This window comes from Choristoneura fumiferana, chromosome 10 (genome assembly GCF_025370935.1).
Source record: "Choristoneura fumiferana chromosome 10, NRCan_CFum_1, whole genome shotgun sequence".
NCBI classification, from domain to species: Eukaryota; Metazoa; Arthropoda; class Insecta; order Lepidoptera; family Tortricidae; genus Choristoneura; species Choristoneura fumiferana.
The window spans coordinates 8,904,460-8,922,688 of record NC_133481.1 but is presented as its reverse complement, the minus strand read 5'-3'; the positions used below and the strand labels follow the sequence as shown (position 1 = coordinate 8,922,688).

The 18,229-nt window shown below is 36.7% G+C and overlaps 1 protein-coding gene across 1 annotated transcript; it reads right to left on the bottom strand.

Annotated features, from left to right (window-relative positions):
• Positions 1-523: 523 nt before the first annotated feature.
• On the bottom strand, positions 524-1,481 carry LOC141431600 (uncharacterized). Its single transcript, XM_074092775.1, has 2 exons — positions 1,050-1,481; positions 524-685 (listed from the first exon to the last, which is right to left on the bottom strand). Exons 1-2 carry the CDS (start codon positions 1,413-1,415, stop codon positions 659-661), a joined length of 393 nt encoding a protein of 130 aa, XP_073948876.1. The 5' UTR covers positions 1,416-1,481; the 3' UTR covers positions 524-658.
• Between the last annotated feature and the right edge of the window lie 16,748 nt (positions 1,482-18,229).

The following is an 18,229-nucleotide window of genomic DNA, read 5'->3' as shown; positions in this document are numbered from 1 at the left end:
GGAAGGTATTGAAATTTCTTTAAATTAAACTTTACATTTAACTCTCTGGCTCTGGATAGGACTCTTTTCAAAGCTATATCATGTTCCTGTTTTGTATTTCCATAAATCAAAAAATCATCAATGTAAATGAATATGTTTTCAATATCTTTAAAACAGTTGACACAATTTTCTTGGAAAATTTCTGCTGATATATCTAGCCCAAAGGGTAAAACATTGAAGTGATATAATCCAAACACAGAAGAGAATGTACATAACTTTTTGCTACTTTCAGTCAGACCTATTTGCCAAAAGGATTCTTTTAAGTCGAGAACTGAAAAAAATTTTGCATTACAAATCTTTGCTTTCAGGTCATTAATAGTAGGTATTTCATAATACTTTTTTAATATACATTTATTTAAGTCACGGGGATCTAGACACACACGAATAGAGTTTTCATCCTTTTCAACAACAACAATTCTATTTATCCATTCAGTAGCATCGTCAGCTTTAGAAATAATACCTTTGTCACATAAAAGATCTAACTCTACCTTAAGCTTTTCTTTCAACATAAGTGGCACTCGATGAGGAGGTTTTGAGACAGGAACAGAGCCTTCTTTCAACAATATCTGACAGTTATTCGGAAATCTACCAGTCCCATTGAACACATCTTGATATTCACTTATAATTCTTTGTTTATCAATATCATCTGGAACAATTTCATTTAGTACATCAACCTTGTTAATGAACTTTCTCTCAATCAAGTTAAGAATAAGACAAGCATCTTTGCCAAGGGTTGGTTGAAACTGTGAGTCGGTAACAATGAATTCAATATAATAAGATTTATCTTTTAATCTGACTTCCAACAGTACACTACCAAAAACTTTAATGTGTGTATTATTATAAGCCTGTAGTCTCACTTTACTATCCTCTAACTTCAACTTCCTACTTTGTTTCAAAGCTTGAAATATACTAAATGGAATTAAGTTGACATCAGAACCTGTATCTAATTTAAATCGGCAATTCTTAGTATTTTCTAGCAATAACATTTGCGTCCATTCTACAGAACATACCTTATTAATACTACCACAGTAGAACTCCTCATCACTATTTGTATTATGTTCTTCATTCTGGCATATTGTTTTAACAAATTTACTGCGACACACTGAAGCAAAATGGTTCATCTTTTTACATTTGGTGCATTCCTTTCCTCGAGCAAGACATAACTGTAAGTTTTGTTCATGTTGCTGTCCACACCACCCACATCTAATCAACCTTGGTGATTTACCTTTCAGCACTTTGCCTACTTCAATAGGTTTAGAACTTGTCCCCTGGACCTCTTCAGCATGTTTACGACCGATTTCCGCCAATCTAAACTTCGAAATTACAGCATCTAGTTCAGAATTTCCTTCCACTATTAATTTCTTTTGAGTGTCCATATCCGATGTTCCTAACACTAATCTGTCTCTTATGGCTTCGTCTTCACTCTTGAACTCGCATTCTTTCACAAGCTTTCTGAAGTCCGTTAAAAAACAATCGAACGGTTCATCTGCACCTTGTTGCCGCTGATAAAACATGAACCTCGTGTACAGGATGTTCTTTTTAGGGTTGCAATATTCTTGAAAGCGTTTTATAACCTGCTCGTACTTTAAATCTTTCTTTTCTAATCTGAAGCTATTGTACACTTTAACTCCATCTTCACCAATGATATTTAACAAAATAGCAATTCGCCGTTCATCATCTGCTTTATCTAATCCTGAGGCAATCAAATAAATCGACAACGCCTGTTCAAATTGGCTCCAATTTTCTGACAAGTTCCCACCTGTTATACACAATTTGTCTGGCAAATTAAATGTAGTCATCTTAAATTTGTTCGTTTCTCGACTGCGCCATGTATCAATTAAACATTTATATGTTGGTTTTTATGAAAACTCTTTATTCATTTCAGTTTTGTACAATTACAGTTCTGCTCGATCACAGACCCACACACACAGTCCTCGCTCCCTCTCTCTGACGTCACCTTTTTACGTTCCGAATCAAGCATCTAACATTTATGATACAGCATTCTTGTTTTGAGAGCGAAAGGGGAAGGACAGGAACCGTCAACGCAGCCAACCTCACTGCGTTCCGTTGTGATTAATCTTTCATCTTTAATTATCCAAATCATCCTAGAGTATTGTGATTTAATCTTTTTAGATTTTTAATAAAGTGTGGTGAGTTGAACTTTGAGTGTTCTTATTTGTTGGGCTAATCATATCAAAATTAATATGGCGAACGGCGAGAGTGACGACGGCGATCAAGCGGACCCGATCCGCCCTTCGACATATATATGTTTCAGTATTACTGATAGCACTCAACCCGAATGCAATATGCAAATCAAAATTCATTCATGTCAACTCTCAGACCGTAATACTCTTGACTGTTCTTGTCCTAAAGTCGAAAAAGTTTCTGAAACTAAATACCTAGGGGTAACAATAGATGAACACCTTAATTGGTAGGTATTCTCACCTAGACCAGGTCATTAACAGGGTCAGAAAACTGTTCTGGATATTTAAGTCGTTGAGGCACATTGTACCAAGAACTGGCACCAACCAATCAAAGACACGTAATATATTAAACGAAATATACACGTCCTTGGTACAATCTGTCTTAACGTTACTGCATATTTGTCTGGGGCGGTGCAGCTAAAAGTCGATTTATTGACCTTGAACGTGCACAACGGGCACTATTAAAGGTCATGTACTTTAAAAAAATCGGATTTCCGACCCAACGTTTGTACCAAATCAGTAACGTCCTCTCGGTTAGGAAATTATATATCCCACAAAGTACCCTAAAAATACACAAGACTTTACCTTATAACCCTAATTATAAGAACAAAAGAAAAATAGGTAACGTGGCTAAATGCTTAAAAACCAGAAATAAATTTACCAGGTCACAGTTCATCAGTAAATCAGTGCATGTTTATAACAAAATCAATAAAGAAATAGAAATCTATCTAAAATTATATTATGAATGTAAAAAGCTACTTATAAACTGGCTTAAAACAATAAACCTATGAAGAGATGGAAGTTTTGTTAAAATGATGGTTGTAAGCCTTAATTAAATACCTATTTATCACTCCTATACACACACATATGCACACTTGCACACACTCACTCACACACACACACGCACACGCACGCACTCACACACGCACGCACACACGCACGCACGCACGCACACACACACACACACACACACACCTAGCTAGTTTGTTAATTTCATTTCGTAAAAACTGCTATACCTACCTGTTATAATCTATGGAAGAGCGGAGTTTCCCTATACAGAATTGTTTGCTTACCGGGAGGCTTCATCCCCTAAATTGTAAATGTACGTGTATTTTATGAAATAAAGAATTTTGTATTTTGTATAATCTAGGGTATATATTACCTGTGTACCAAATTTCATGCAAATCCGTTCAGTAGTTTTTGCGTGAAAGAGTACCAAACATCCATCCATACTAACTTTCGCGTTATTTAGCGTTAGCGTTTATAATATTAGTAAGATAACGGAATATAAATAAATTAAATGGCATATCTCTATTCCATAAGGTATGATTCAAAACACCAACCCCTATGGATTGCGTTTGACATTTGAGCTCTTTATCATATTGTCAACTGAACACCCAGGCGTTAATAATAATAAGTTAGGAAGGTGAACAATGCACCGGTGATTGATATGACAAAAGTGACAGTGATTTAAATATGAGGAAGCGGAACTTCAATTGTAGGTAGGTACTTAAATAGGTAGCTTCAGCCCCATTTCATTTCAAATTTAATTATTATTTATTTCAATACTAGCTTTTGCCCGCGGCTTCGCCCGCGTGGAACCTCCCTCGGGAACTCTCATTTTTTCGGGATAAAAAGTAGCCTATGTCACTCTCTGGCCCATAAACTATCTCTATGCCAAAAATCACGTCGATCAGACGCTCTGTTTGGACGTGAAAGACGGACAAACACACACACTTTCGCATTTATAATATTAGTATGGATATATCACAGCATAACCGTTACACCAGAGCACTGTGAGACTAAGATAGAATGTAATCTAACAAGAAAGGAAACAAGATGCAGGAAAAAAGTCAAACTCAAAACGACTCTGTTTCCATTTTATTTCTGGTGAGAAAAGGGTGAGAAGGAAAATTATTCGCTCTTGGTGATGATGCGTGCAATTAGTCTAATTAGCAGGTATGCCACTATAGGTAAGAACCTACAGTCAAGGAAACTGAATCACGTACCAGGGTAGAACCTTTGCACCACTAACATCATATTGTCATGTTGACATCTCATAGGTACATCTGCCAAAGTAATAGCGAAATTGGTTATGAAAAGGTTTCACCCTGGTACGCACGTGATTCAGTTTTCTTGACTTTACCTACAATATAATTTATTTTTATTGAGGGAGCGCTGCAAGTAGATATAGGTAATCAATCATGAACAAGTTAAATTATAAAAAAACTTTCTTCGAAATAGAATGAATGAGTGTGCTACCTACACCCTGTATATAAGTAAGAGTTGCTGAAAAATCGATAGTTTTAATCGGAAAAAGTCCATAAGAGCGGTAGTATCGATACTATCGATATTAGGTCTATTACAATACAATACAATACAAAGACTCTTTATTGTACACCAGACATAGTAAGCGATACAGAAAACAGATACACAGAACAAAATATTACAAGGTGAGCAATAGGCAGACACATATATCTATTTAACAGAAAATTACGAAACATATTGATAGTACTAGTAATATTGAAAAGCAATACTTTCGATAGTATCGATACTATTGATAGCTATCGTTTTTGCTCTAACTATCGATAGTCTATCGAAAAGCTATCGATAGTGGACTATCGATCGGCAAGGTGTTAGTGTAACATTTATACATGACTGTACTTACACAATAATAATGTAAATACAGGAGCATGTTAACATGTAAATATGTTCCTAGTAAACCCAGAGGTGGTAATTTCCATGTTACCAGATAATGACTTCCTTGTTTCGTGATTCAAACCTCAAGTATCGGACTTAATGAGGTCGTCCGGCGGAACGTCAACCGCCTTTATGTCCGGGCCACACCTGCGCCTACTCCATCAATTCAGGACAGAGTTAACATGAAAAACATACATTAAACGTCGATTTGCCCAGTTTATGCATCGCTGCTAATAAAAATACTAAATAGTGATTTCAACTTGGCTGTATTTAAATTAGAAAGGAAGGTAGATACCGCTGTTTTATTAAGAGCTTCATTGATTGAGCTCGCTAATGCAGATCTTGTTATTTCTTCTTCCGACCTTGTAACAAAATGGCGCAATAAAACCGGTCATTGGAAACATGGTTTTGGTTTTAAGAGAAATTCAATTGAATTGCAAATGAAGTTTTTAAAGCAAAATCTCACGAGCCCTATAATAATGAAAACTCAAAACAATTCTTTCCATTGCTCGACGTTAAATCTTTCTCTCGAACAATTCCAATGTTTTCTGTTTCCGTTCAATTTCCTTCAACGACAATTCCCACCCACCTTAATGGGTTGAGTTTCACTTTGCAAAGCAATACTACATAGGTTAATGGCGGTATGTAATTCTAACTTAGGTACCTATGCTTTCATTATTTTTCTGTAGATTTTATTCGAATTCTTGTTTTTTTTTTCTCTTTTACCTGCATTGGTATTCTGACATGTTAGAAATATCTATAAGTACCTAACCTAAGTATCTATCAATCCATTTTTTTCAGATTTCGAATTCACAACTTGCATAGCCCATTTTCTTCTAAAATAAATCCTACTTGCTGCATCAGAATCAGAACTCATTCACCATTAGACTGAGCAACCTTTTGTAGCGACTCGAAAAAGGCCCACCCTTTGCCGATAAAAACATCCCTACCACTCAAGAATCGTGATAGTTTGACAGCTAAATGGTAAAAGCGAATATAACAGCTAAGCAGTTTTTCTTATAAGTAATAGGTAAATGCCTAGTCGATAGATTGCCTCACGCGAACTCATGGTGATAGGTCGGAGGCGCGTTGTAACCCTTTTCACAAATAGAATCGCCTCAGGGAGCATGCGTCGAAGCTACGTGCTTAGCGAAATCTTTATGACTCGTATCTCAAAGCTTTTTACGAGGTACCTGTTACAACTTCTTATCCGCTCACTTTTCGTCTGACGGTGGGTTTGTTGTGTTGCTCGTCTGTACTGCATACAACGACGAACACACTCGCTTATTTTACAGGAGTTATCGTAAAATAGACGTCGGTAATGATCCCACTTTGCTCCCTCATGGGTAATTGGGCTCGAACCTGGTAGTACCTATTTAACTTAGGTTAGTCCTTCTTGTAAATCAATTTACGTCATTGAACCATAACCTAAGATATATTTCATGAGCAATGTTACAATGTGGTAACATTGCCCGTCACAGTTGCTTTCAAAAGCTGAACCCTACTACAATCACAAGCAAATGAATTACGACGACGGGAACACCCAAATACTCCGAAATAGTTTATTCCCAATTTGCTAATTCCGATTTTCAAAACTCCGATTTTCACAATTCCTAAGACATATAATTCCGATTACTTAAAAACACGAAATTTATTTTTCCGACTTTCAAAATATCGTTTTTTTTAATATCCGATTATTAAAATTCCGAAGAATGAAAATGCACGAAATGTTATGGGCCCGAAATAAAGTATTCCGGTTATCAATTTTCCGAAATGACATAATATCGCTAATTCGGAAATATGACATTCGGCAAAATAAACTTCGTGGTTTTAATAATCGAAATCTTGATTTTGAATCTCGAATTAATATCAATCAATTTAGATAAATTGACCTGCATACTTAGGTAAGGTTAGGTTAGAATTGCGACAAGGCGCGAAGCGCCATAACTGCGCGGAATAGGAGCTCCGCCGACCTTGTGTCACATTGCTGAAAATCAATAACAGTAAATACTGTTTTAGGCCAATCTAAACTACATAGCTTAAGTCGGGATTTATTATTGATCGATGTACTAATGGTATTCGGAATTTTGAAAATCGGTATTTTAGTAATCGGAATTCGTATTTTTGATATTTCGGATATTATTGACTTCTTATTGTTCGGTTTATTAAAGTTCGGAATTTTGAAAATCGTAATTTTAAAAATTAGGTATTTTTAATTTTCGGATTTATAAAAATCGGAGTTATGAAGAATCGGAATAGTCATATTAGGAGTTTTAAAACATTCGGAATTATAAAAATCGATATTTTGAAGTTCGTGATTCCGACTTTCGGAATTGTACCCTTACGACTACAAATAATATCTTTTGACAGTGCACAGGGAAGTGAAAAGTATATTGTACCTATCTTCTATGATCATAAAGCTTTCGTCTCTACTATCTCCGTGAGCTGTAGGTATGTACTATAACATTTGTTATTTTCTACATTATCATAAAATATTTCTATTTAATGGTAGGTATATACATAACATAATATATTTATAACGGCTGAATGTTATATTCTCGTCTTGTCAGCCCATCACTCATTAATTCATCACGGTAGCCATACGAGCGAACTTCATCGCACGAACAAACTTGGAACATAGTTTCGTGAAATTTCCGACATCATCCCGAGCTACTACCTTTATCTATCTCTGAAAATGTTTCTGCATTTTATGCTTGATTACGTATGAGTAGTTATCCCATTTTCGATAAATAAATAACAACGATGCATTGAAGAAACATTGAAGAAACGCATATTAATCCTACTGATACGCGAAAGTTTGTGAGTAGGTATGTGTGTCTTGTTACTCCTTCACGCTCAAACGGCGGGAAGGATTTGGATGAAATTGGGTATGTAGAGAGCTGGACTTCTGAAATAACACATAGGATACTTTTCATTGCGATACTCTCACGGGATCGTAATAAAAAACCCAAAATTTCAAGCCTTGGATATTTTATGTGCAATGTAATTGAAATCCACGTTAATTTTTGGAAATTCTCTTGGGAATTTAATAAAATCCTGCAGCCGGATCTAATGGGTTACGCGTGCAAACCCGCGGGCCGCGGGTAAATACAAGTCATTAATAGGTACTTAGTTCTTTCCTTTGAAGATCTCAAAAACTAGTTATAACCTCGTAACAACCACAGGTTTCTTTCTTACAAGCACGCCCGTCGCCAAATAGCTGGTGGCATCACAAAGATCTGTCAACCTACGTTTCTTTCGGTTGAATTTGTAAAGATTTTTTTGCGAACCGTCTGAACCTGATAGTGATTGATTACAGCTTTTATTGAAAGGCATCCTTCAATGCGTGACATTTTCATGGAATGCCAGCGTAGGTGGTTCTTGGTGATTATTTATGTTAACTTATCAATTTATATATATTACCGATTAATAATAATATGGATACCTTATGTCCGAAATAAATGATTTCATTTCATTTCATTCATCATCATCATCATCATCATCCAGCCTATATACGTCCCACTGCTGGGCACAGGCCTCCTCTCAGAACAAGAGGGCTTGGGCCGTAGTTCCCACGCGGGCCCAGTGCGGATTGGGAACTTCACACGCACCATTGAATTGCTTCGCAGGTTTGTGCAGGTTTCCTCACGATGTTTTTTCCTTCACCGCAAAGCTCGTGGTAAATTTCAAAATGTAATTCCGCACATGAATTTCGGAAAACTCAGAGGTGCGAGCCGGGGTTTGAACCCACGCCCCTCTGCTTGAGAGGCGATAGGTCAAACCACTAGGCCACCACGGCTAGTAACTTCATTAAGTTGCTCAAAATGTAACCATCTAAAATGTAACATGACCCCACATTGCGTACAATTGGTTAGAACAGGGGGTCTGCTAACACGTGATCTTCATAGATACAAATTTGTACGTAGCCCTCGGCGCGGAGTCCGTTTGTTTTCTTGAGTTGGTTTAATTAGGGTTCCGTACCTAAAGGGTGCCAACGGGACCCTATTACTGATGCTCCGATATCTGTATGTCTGTCCGTCTGTCACAGGGCTCTATCTCTTGAGCCGTAATAGCTCGACACTTGAAATTTTCACAGATCATGGTATTACTGTGGCCGCTAAGCAAAAACCGGCCAAGAGCGTGTCGTACACGCCGAAAATAGGGTTCCGTAGCCATTACGAAAAAATAAAGTGATATTTTTCTACGGATTTCGTATTTTGTACGGAATCTTCCAAGTTTAGGTATATTTTATACCTTAGGCTGCTATTTACTCTTAAACTACTATTAATTCTCAAGCAAACTTAGCCGTTATAGTTTTTCTTGAAAGTTTGATACACTTAATACCACCATGAATTTTTTCAATTTTTTCCACCCTCCGGTTTAGATTTTAGAGGGGGGAGACGCTCGATTTTAATTAAAATTTGCACTTTAAAGTTGAATATTTCGCAAACATAAATCACTGAATCGAAAAATCGCCTTAGCAAACCCCAATGGTTTTAAAAGACCTATCCAACCATACCCCACACTATAGGGTTGGAAGAGAAAAAAAATCACCCCCACGTTACGTCTATGGGAGGTACCCTAAAATATTTTTTTTTCAATTTTTTATTGTACCATTTTGTCGGCATAGTTTACATATATATTCGTGCAAAATTACAGCTTTCTAGCAATGATAGTCCCTGAGCAAAGCCGCGGACGGACGAACAGACAGACAGACAGACAAACAGACAGACAGACGTGCGAAACTATAAGGGTTCCGTTTTTGCCATTTTGGCTTGAAAGGGTGTCATCATACAAGTAATGTGTTTTGCTTTGTTCAGCGTTTTTAGGGTTGCCATATAAATAAGACATTGAGTCATATTCATATATTTTTGGTTTACCTTTAACATTGTAAGAACATGAGAAGTGAAAAATATTTTTTTACTTCAAAACATTATTTTTAATACTTCTTTAAGTAGTAAAAACTAAACAGAACTTAACGTAGCTGTTGAAATATTATTCAAATTGCATGCAGTTTAATAACAATTAGGACCAAAAAAGCACAGCTTGAATAGTTCATTGTGGAAAGTTTGGTGAAAGTTGTTCGCGGAGATGCTTACATTTGAATTAATTTTCAGACTTACCGTATTTTTGTTTCAGTTTATTTTTTAAGAACATATTTTTATTTTTAAGGGCACCAGCATAGTCATATATGGTGTGCTATAAATAAATGATTTTTGTTACTCACGATGTCAATACCCTTGTTTGATTGAAGATTAATACTGTATCTTGTTTGAAAATAAAGTTAGATTAGTACCTTTTATTAGAATCTATTTTATTCGCTTAGCTTGTTCTATTACGTCAATGCACACACACACACACACACACACAATGTGGCTAAAGCTTTTTAGCCGCACCCATTGCATGCAGTTGTCGTCACCAAACAAATGCTTTATCACTGTAAATGCAATTGTTCGGAAAATGTCAAATGGCGATGTACATTGTCGTAATGTAATTAAATTTACACGCGAATAGTTTTAGTTTCATTATGTATGAATGCCAAAGTGAATTTTCTGGTTTGTTCTGCTTTCCTGCTGAACCGATTGCCATGAAATTTTGTGTAGGTACATTGAGGATTAGATTAAATAATAGGATGCATTTTAACGCGAAAAAACTATCAGGGTTCTGTTTTGCTTTTGGCTACGGAACCCTAAAAAGAAGTTGTCCCAGAGTGCGTACGATAAACGAATTCTTTGCTGACAAAGTTGTGGGCAATAATAAGTACCTACTTACAGTCACTGTCACTAATTTGAAATATTTCAGACTGTAGGTACATGTAGTTAAAGTTTTTTGCTACTCAGTACTGACTTAGGGGTTCAGGTACTTTAGAGATTGACTATACATAGGCACACAAACTTGTGAGAGGCTTATGCCCAGCGGTGGGTGTCCTACGGTTGATATGATGATGAGGATGACACAAACTTACGACTAATTGTAGACAGTTCACATAGAAAAGTCGCAGCGCGTCCGTTGTAAACCGCTGTGGGATGCGACTCAACTGCACTGGACATTGTGCAGTGTGCATTCGAGATTGGATATTATCGCATCGCCAGCTGCTGTTGTTATTAAATCCAGAGACTGCATAAATATAAACTGCGAATTTGTACTAACTTATGGATCATTGTGAAATTACCTGCCATACAAATTTTGTTCTTAAAGTTTTAGTTTTGTGATGATGAGCGAACTGTATGAACGAGCGACTTTACAGATACCTAACAAAAAAATTAAACCGCCGAAAAAACTGAAAAGCAAAAAATAATAAACCTTTTTCTCCTTTCTCTCCTATTTAACCTTAAGCCTCAGCACGAGCCAGGAGGAGTGTTAGAAGCCCATCAGGTAGACGACTTTAGGTCCACTCCTGATGGCTAATGCTGAGGCACCGACTTCAAACTAGTACCTAGATTAAGGTTAAATAGGAGAGAAAGGAGAAAAAGGTTTATTATTTTTCGCTTTTTAGTTTTTTCGGCGGTTTATTTTTTTTATTAAAAAGTTTATATTTTATACTTTTCCCACCCTTAGGGTATTTTTTTCCAAATTTATATATATGGCCCGGAATTTTGCGTGCGGCTATTGACAAATTGTAGGGAGAGAGGACCGCTTTTTATCGATCTTATCGACAAATCGATAGTTTTTTTTAATTTATGTTTTCATTGTATTTACAGCAGTCAATGATGAAAAAAGTTCAAAATATCGGAAAGTTTAATCCGTTTAAATTCCTTTATTGAAATCATTATAATTACGAATACCTTTATATTTTATAACTTGACAAAAGATCCCTCTGAGACCACTTAACGTTAGGTAGCTTGTTTGCCTACCCTTTGATAAAATAAAAGAGAAAATATTATTTTGTGTTTCTTCAGTTCTTACCATAGCCAATACTATTGGAATAGGTTGTATTATACCTATTTTGATATATAAAAAAAAATATATTAACGTATGTCATATTTGGTTTAGATTCGTTTTGTTGACATACGTGCTTTTCTTCTTGTATGGATCTCCATTAAAAGGCTATCATAAGACAAGTTGTTATTTCACTGTTCTTCTTCCCACGTTGTGGAAAGCTGCTCCCCAACAATGGTTATGGGCCCAGAGTGAAGAAGTAAAAAAATCTGGATATTGTGATTATTGTGAAAATAGAATATTGAAATGTCAACCGTCAAAATCGAGCAACTTGCTCAAAATAATTATGAGACGTGGAAAATCCAAGTGGAAGCCATTCTTGTAAAAAACGATGCCTGGGGCTATGTGAACGGCAATCTCGTAAAACCGGCAGAACCACCAAGAGCCGTTGAATGGGATACAGGTGACGCGAAGGCAAAGGCAGACCTAATCCTATCAATCAGCTCGAGTGAACTGAGGCACCTGCGAGGATGCAGAACATCGCGAGACGTTTGGTTAAAACTTGAAGGCATACATGCATCAAAAGGACCTGCGAAAAAGGCGACATTGTTGAAAGAGTTATTGCTACACAAAATGGAGGAAAGTGGTGACATTCGAGAACATGTCATGAATTTTTTTGATGTCAGATGTAAATTGGCTGACATGGGAATAGAAATGAATGACGATTTGATTTCGATTATGCTGCTGTACAGTTTACCATCTAGTTTCGAGAACTTTAGATGTGCTATAGTCTAGAGATACGTTGCCAGATCCGGAAACGCTTAAAATAAAGATTTTGGAGGAAGGAAATTCTCGTCGTCAGAATGAAAATGTGGATAAAGCATTTCATGTAAAAGAGAAGAAGTCTTTTAAACCAAAGAGCGGTACAGTCGACGCGGATTCGAAATTCAAGTACAAATGTTTTAAATGTCATCAGCACGGTCATAGGGCTTCTGAATGTAATATGAAGAAAAAGAATAAATGCCAAGAAACTTCTAAGTTTGTGTCAACAGACAGTACTACTTCTGATATTTTTGATTCCGATTTTATAACTTTCAATTGTTTTTCAGATGATAAGGCTGCAAGCAACGAGAGTGGGAATTGGATCATTGCTAGTGGGTGTACGTCTCATCTGTGTAACGACGCAAGTAAATTTGGTGATACGATGTTACCCATGTCGTTGAAGCTAAATTTGGCAACAAATAATAGTACAAACGTACGAGGCAAAGGTACGGTAAGATTGTTTACATGTAATAATGGTTCTAAAACTGTTGTTCAATTGCCCAATACGATGTAACCTGATTTCAGTTGCAAAAATTACGGATCAAGGCTATAGTGTTACGTTTAGAGGTAATGCGGCTAGTGTAAAAGATAGTCATGGTAACACGAAGCTGATCGCAAATCGTAAGAGTAATTTATATTACGTTGAGGAACAACATCGTGAAACAGTATCGGCGATTTCCGAGAAACAGGTCGATGTGTGGTTGTGGCATGAACGGTTAGGACATTTGAATGCAAAAGATCTTATAAAACTTTTAAATAAATCTGGTGTAAGTGTAAAGATGTCAGATGCTGTAAAGTTGTACGATTGCAATGTTTGTATGAGTGGGAAAATGAGTGCATTACCATTTTCGAAATCAGAAGGCCCTTGTGATGAGAAATTGAAGATTGTTTATTCTGATGTTGTTAGACCGATGCGACATGAAGCCATAGGCGGAGCGAAGTACTTTGTCACATTCATCGACGACCATTCAAGATAGTGTGAAGTATATTTGTTGAGTAAGAAAAGTGAAGTTCTTACTGTATTCAAAATATACAAGAATTATGTCGAGAATTTGAGAGGTAATAAAATAAAATATCTCCAGACAGATGGCGGTGGCGAATATTGTAACCATGATTTCGATGAATTCTTGAAGAAGGAAGGTATATCTCGAAGGCTGACCTGTCCTTGAACCCCAGAACAGAACGGCATAGCTGAGAGAAAAAAACCGTACGTTGGTAGAAATGGCGAGATGTATGCTGATTTCATCAGCTCTTTCACCAGGATTTTGGGCAGATGCTGTCGTAACAGCATGTCATGTCAGAAATCGATGTCCTACGCGCAGTCTTGGAGGAGACACACCTTTTGAGAGATGGTACGGACGACCTGCGAAGATAAGTTATCTAGAAAGGTTTGGATCGAAGGTGCACGTATTGGACAAAGAACTGGGAAAAGATAAATTTGCTCCACGCAGTACAGAAAGAATTTTCGTCGGATACCCAAGAGATCGAAAAGGTTACAGAATATGGTTGCCACAGCAACGAAGAATAGTAATCTCACGAGATGTGAAATTTCATAAAATTGACCGACATGTAAAATTTCATAAAATTGACCGAGATTGTGTTGGATGTTCTAGTAAAATTGAACAAATGGAATCAAATGTACAACCAAAGTCAGTTGAAATTGAATTTCATTCGAAGAAGACACCTGAACCTGACTGTCAGCCAGTCGTAGAACCCGAAGTCATTCCAGGACCATCGTATCATGATCATCAGGCAAATGACGTTCACGATGATGAATCGGGGGGAATGAAGAGAGGTCCAGGTCGACCGCGAACAGAGCGAGGTCATGTCGGACGCCCAAGAAAAATTTACCAAATGATACCCAACACGCAACCGGAGCCAATTGCGACTGTAGAAGATAGTAGTGATTCTATCGAAGAATTTACGGACTGTCAAGATTTTGTTGGAGTCGCAGAAGTGACATTAAAACAAGCTTTGTCAAGTAATGAAAGTAAAGGATGGAAAGATGCTATCTTATCGGAAGTAAGGAGCTTAGTCAAAAATGACACATGGGAGATAGTAAACAAACCCATGAACCGTGATATTGTAGGCTGTCGATATGTTTTGACAACCAAGCTGAATGTCGACAAGACTGAGAAGAAAAAGGCGAGACTTGTAGCAAAAGGCTTTAGCCAGCGGTATGGTATTGATTACCACAATACGTTTGCTCCAGTTGTCAGGCTTGACACAGTAAGACTGTTAGCTGCACTTGCAGTTGAGCTAGACCTAGAAATTCATCAGTTGGACATTAATACGGCGTACTTAAATGGTTTGTTAGAAGAAAATATCTACATGAAGGTGCCAGAACTTTTAGAAGAATGTTTACTTAAATTAATAGAGACAGAAGCAGAAGGTTCTGATGTTTATCAACGAGCTGTGATAATGTTGAACGATTTAAAGGCTGGAGGTGATGTATGCAGACTGAAGAGGTCGTTATATGGGCTCAAACAAGCTGGTCGTCAGTGGAACATACGACTCGATGAACAACTAAAACGTATGGGACTGCAACAATCGTTGAATGAACCGTGTCTTTATTTTAAGGATATTAGTTTTGATATAAAACTCTTTGTTTTGATCTATGTTGATGATATCCAAATCGCATGCGAGAAAAGAGAATTTATTGAAAAATTTAGAAAGTGAATTGTAAGTTTTCTCAAAGCGATGACAAATGTGAGAAGAGTGAGCAATATCCGTTTAGAGAACTGATAGGAGCTCTTAATTATTTATCAACAGGGACAAGACCCGATATTACTAATAGTATCGCAAAATTGTCGCAGTTTCTTAATTCTTCAAACGAGGAATGTTGGAAGGCCGCAAAGCGTGTGCTGCGTTATCTGAAACGAACTATAGAATACGGACTTGTTTTCAAGAAAACAGGCAAGTCTTTACAAGGGTATTCTGATTCTGATTGGGGTGGATGTTTATTGGATAGACGTTCTTATTCTGGTTATGTTTTCATGTTAGGTGGTGGATGTATATCGTGGAAATCACAGAAACAGAAGTGTGTTGCGACATCCACGTGTGAAGCTGAATATGTGAGCTTGTCATCAGCGATGAAGGAAGCCGTTTATCTCAACAGTTTACTAACTGAAATTGGGTTAAGTAAGTTTGCACAGTTAACCTTACATGTAGACAATCAGGGGGCGATGTGTCTTGCCAATGATCCAATGTTCCATTCTCGTAGCAAGCACATAGATATAAGGCACCATTTTATAAGAAGTATTTTAAAGGACAACAAGAGTATAGAATTGTCGTACTTACCTACAGATTCTATGCTCGCTGATATATTAACGAAAGCTTTGCCTAGAGTTAAGCACTATAAGTGCATGTCTGGTTTAGGCATTACTTGTTAATAGTTTATTTTGCTAAAGTTGTTGTTCCTTTGTTATACTTTCTTTGAAAGCCCTTTTGTTTAATACATGGTTATTTATTTTATATGAATATGCATATTAAAGGGGCGTATTGGAATAGGTTGTATTATGCCTATTTTGATGTATAAAAAAATATATTAACGTATGTCATATTTGGTTTAGATTCGTTTTGTTGACATACGTGCTTTTCTTCTTGTATGGATCTCCATTAAAAGGCTCTCATAAGACAAGTCGTTATTTCACTGTTCTTCTTCCCACGTTGTGGAAAGCTGCTCCCCAACAAATACAAAGTATTTTATAATAATATTCCAAGCAGAAAATATATTTACAATTATGTATTAAAGTTACAACTTCATTAACAGTTGTCAATTTCGTATTCAAAGTCTATTTCATTGTTAATTTCAGAATCGATAATATCGATAAAAAACGGAGCTCTCTCCTTACTATATGCCAATAGCCGCACGCAAAATTCCGGGCCATATATATAATACCAACTTCAAGGTATAATCTATCCATTAAAAAAAGAAATATCTAAATCGGACTACTCTGTAAAAAGCTATGCCTGGTCATACATTACAATCAGTGACTGTACAATCAAGCATCCCCTGTCCAATCCAAATAGGGTAGGATTTTTTTAGTTACACAAATATTTACTAATTTAATGCTCCAAGGTCATTCAGGCTATTGAAAATGATAAAGGCATCGCGACATTCCAAGAAGGTTTTTTTCAACAACATCTTTTAATCTACAAATGTCACTCGGAGACGAAGGAAAGTACCTATCTTGCATAGCCACAATCAATATGGCAAAATCAAACGAGGTAAAAAACGAGCGAGAAACTCCGCATCGGAAACATGGTAGAAATATTTTTTTCCAAATAGCTAATGTAAATACAGGTTGTGTTTATTTATGTAGGTAAAAAGGTCTGGAATATGTCGCTGTACACAAAAGATTTGAGCGTGGTATCGAATTCTTAAAGAGATTTATTATCTCTGCTCGAACACGTAATAATGGCAGGTTCGGTTACCTAACAGTCTCCAATGTCGTACCGTGAGGGTGAATAACATACTTAAAAATTATATATAATTGTGAATTGTATCCCGAAGTGTACCCGTTCAGCAGTTTACATTCTTTATTACCATGTAGGTAGAGAGTTTAGGTAACTATGTAGGTAGGTTTGTTGTACCGGTTATTGAAGCAAATAGAAGAATGTAGGACATTATGTTCTATTATTTTTTTCGAATCAAGCGAATTACCTCCTTGAAGTGGTAATGATGGGTAGGCCATATAACACGGAGAACAGACGGCCGTTGGGGCTGAAAAGTTTCCGAATAAGCCCAACCGAAGCAACTGGAGGTATATGGGAGCCCTATGGGTGATATGATAATGATGATGTATCCTGGAAGCATAATAAATAAACCGAACAACAGTCGAACCATTAGACAGACCTACCACGTAGAGCCCTTTCACACTGGATGCTTTTGATTTTCTTAAGGAACTAATTAAATTGTCATTCATTAGTTACATCACAACATTATTTACACCTACAATATGTATGTACAAGAAATTATCTAATTGATTGCCTTTTTGAGTTACAAGTTTATTAACAAAGTTACTTATTTAGGCAGCTATCGGTTTTTCTTTGTTAACAACTAAGTCACGTCTCGTTAAAAATAAAAGTGGATAACTCCTACGTCTCCTAAATAACACCATGAATACTTCACGAAGGGTATGCATGCATGATTTATGCATTACAAAACCCATTATAAGTTTTCTTACGCTGCGCTGGTGGTGACTCGCTTTCTGTACGAAGCCCGGTTCCCGCTAGAGTTAGATTCGTATTTTCAATAAAATTTCAGTATTTTTAATTGTAAAGCTATTGAAATAAAACAAAATTAGAAATTATATTGTAAATTAAAACTCACGTCACATTTATTCTCATTTATAGTCAACCAATTTGATTCCTGGGCCACCACGGAACCTTATCATTAATTATACAATGTTTATCGAATGTCGTCAAAATGTCATTATGACACGCTTCTGTAGTGGCTTACAGCCTTATTCATAAAAAGTTAGAGCCTCCTTGTAGGCTCCTTGAAGGCCCGATGCTAAAAAACATGATTCATAAACGTCTGTTAGCGCTAATCAGTCGATCAAGGCTCTGCTAAAGTTAGA

Excerpts from the sequence above, each read along its gene's own strand:
- LOC141431600 (XM_074092775.1), bottom strand. The coding sequence starts at position 1,415 with ATGGACACTCAAAAGAAATTAATAGTGGAAGGAAATTCTGAACTAGAT. Across the intron at positions 686-1,049 it reads ACTGTGGTAGTATTAATAAG|ATGATATTGATAAACAAAGA; the intron begins GTATGTTCTGTA and ends AAATTGTTCCAG.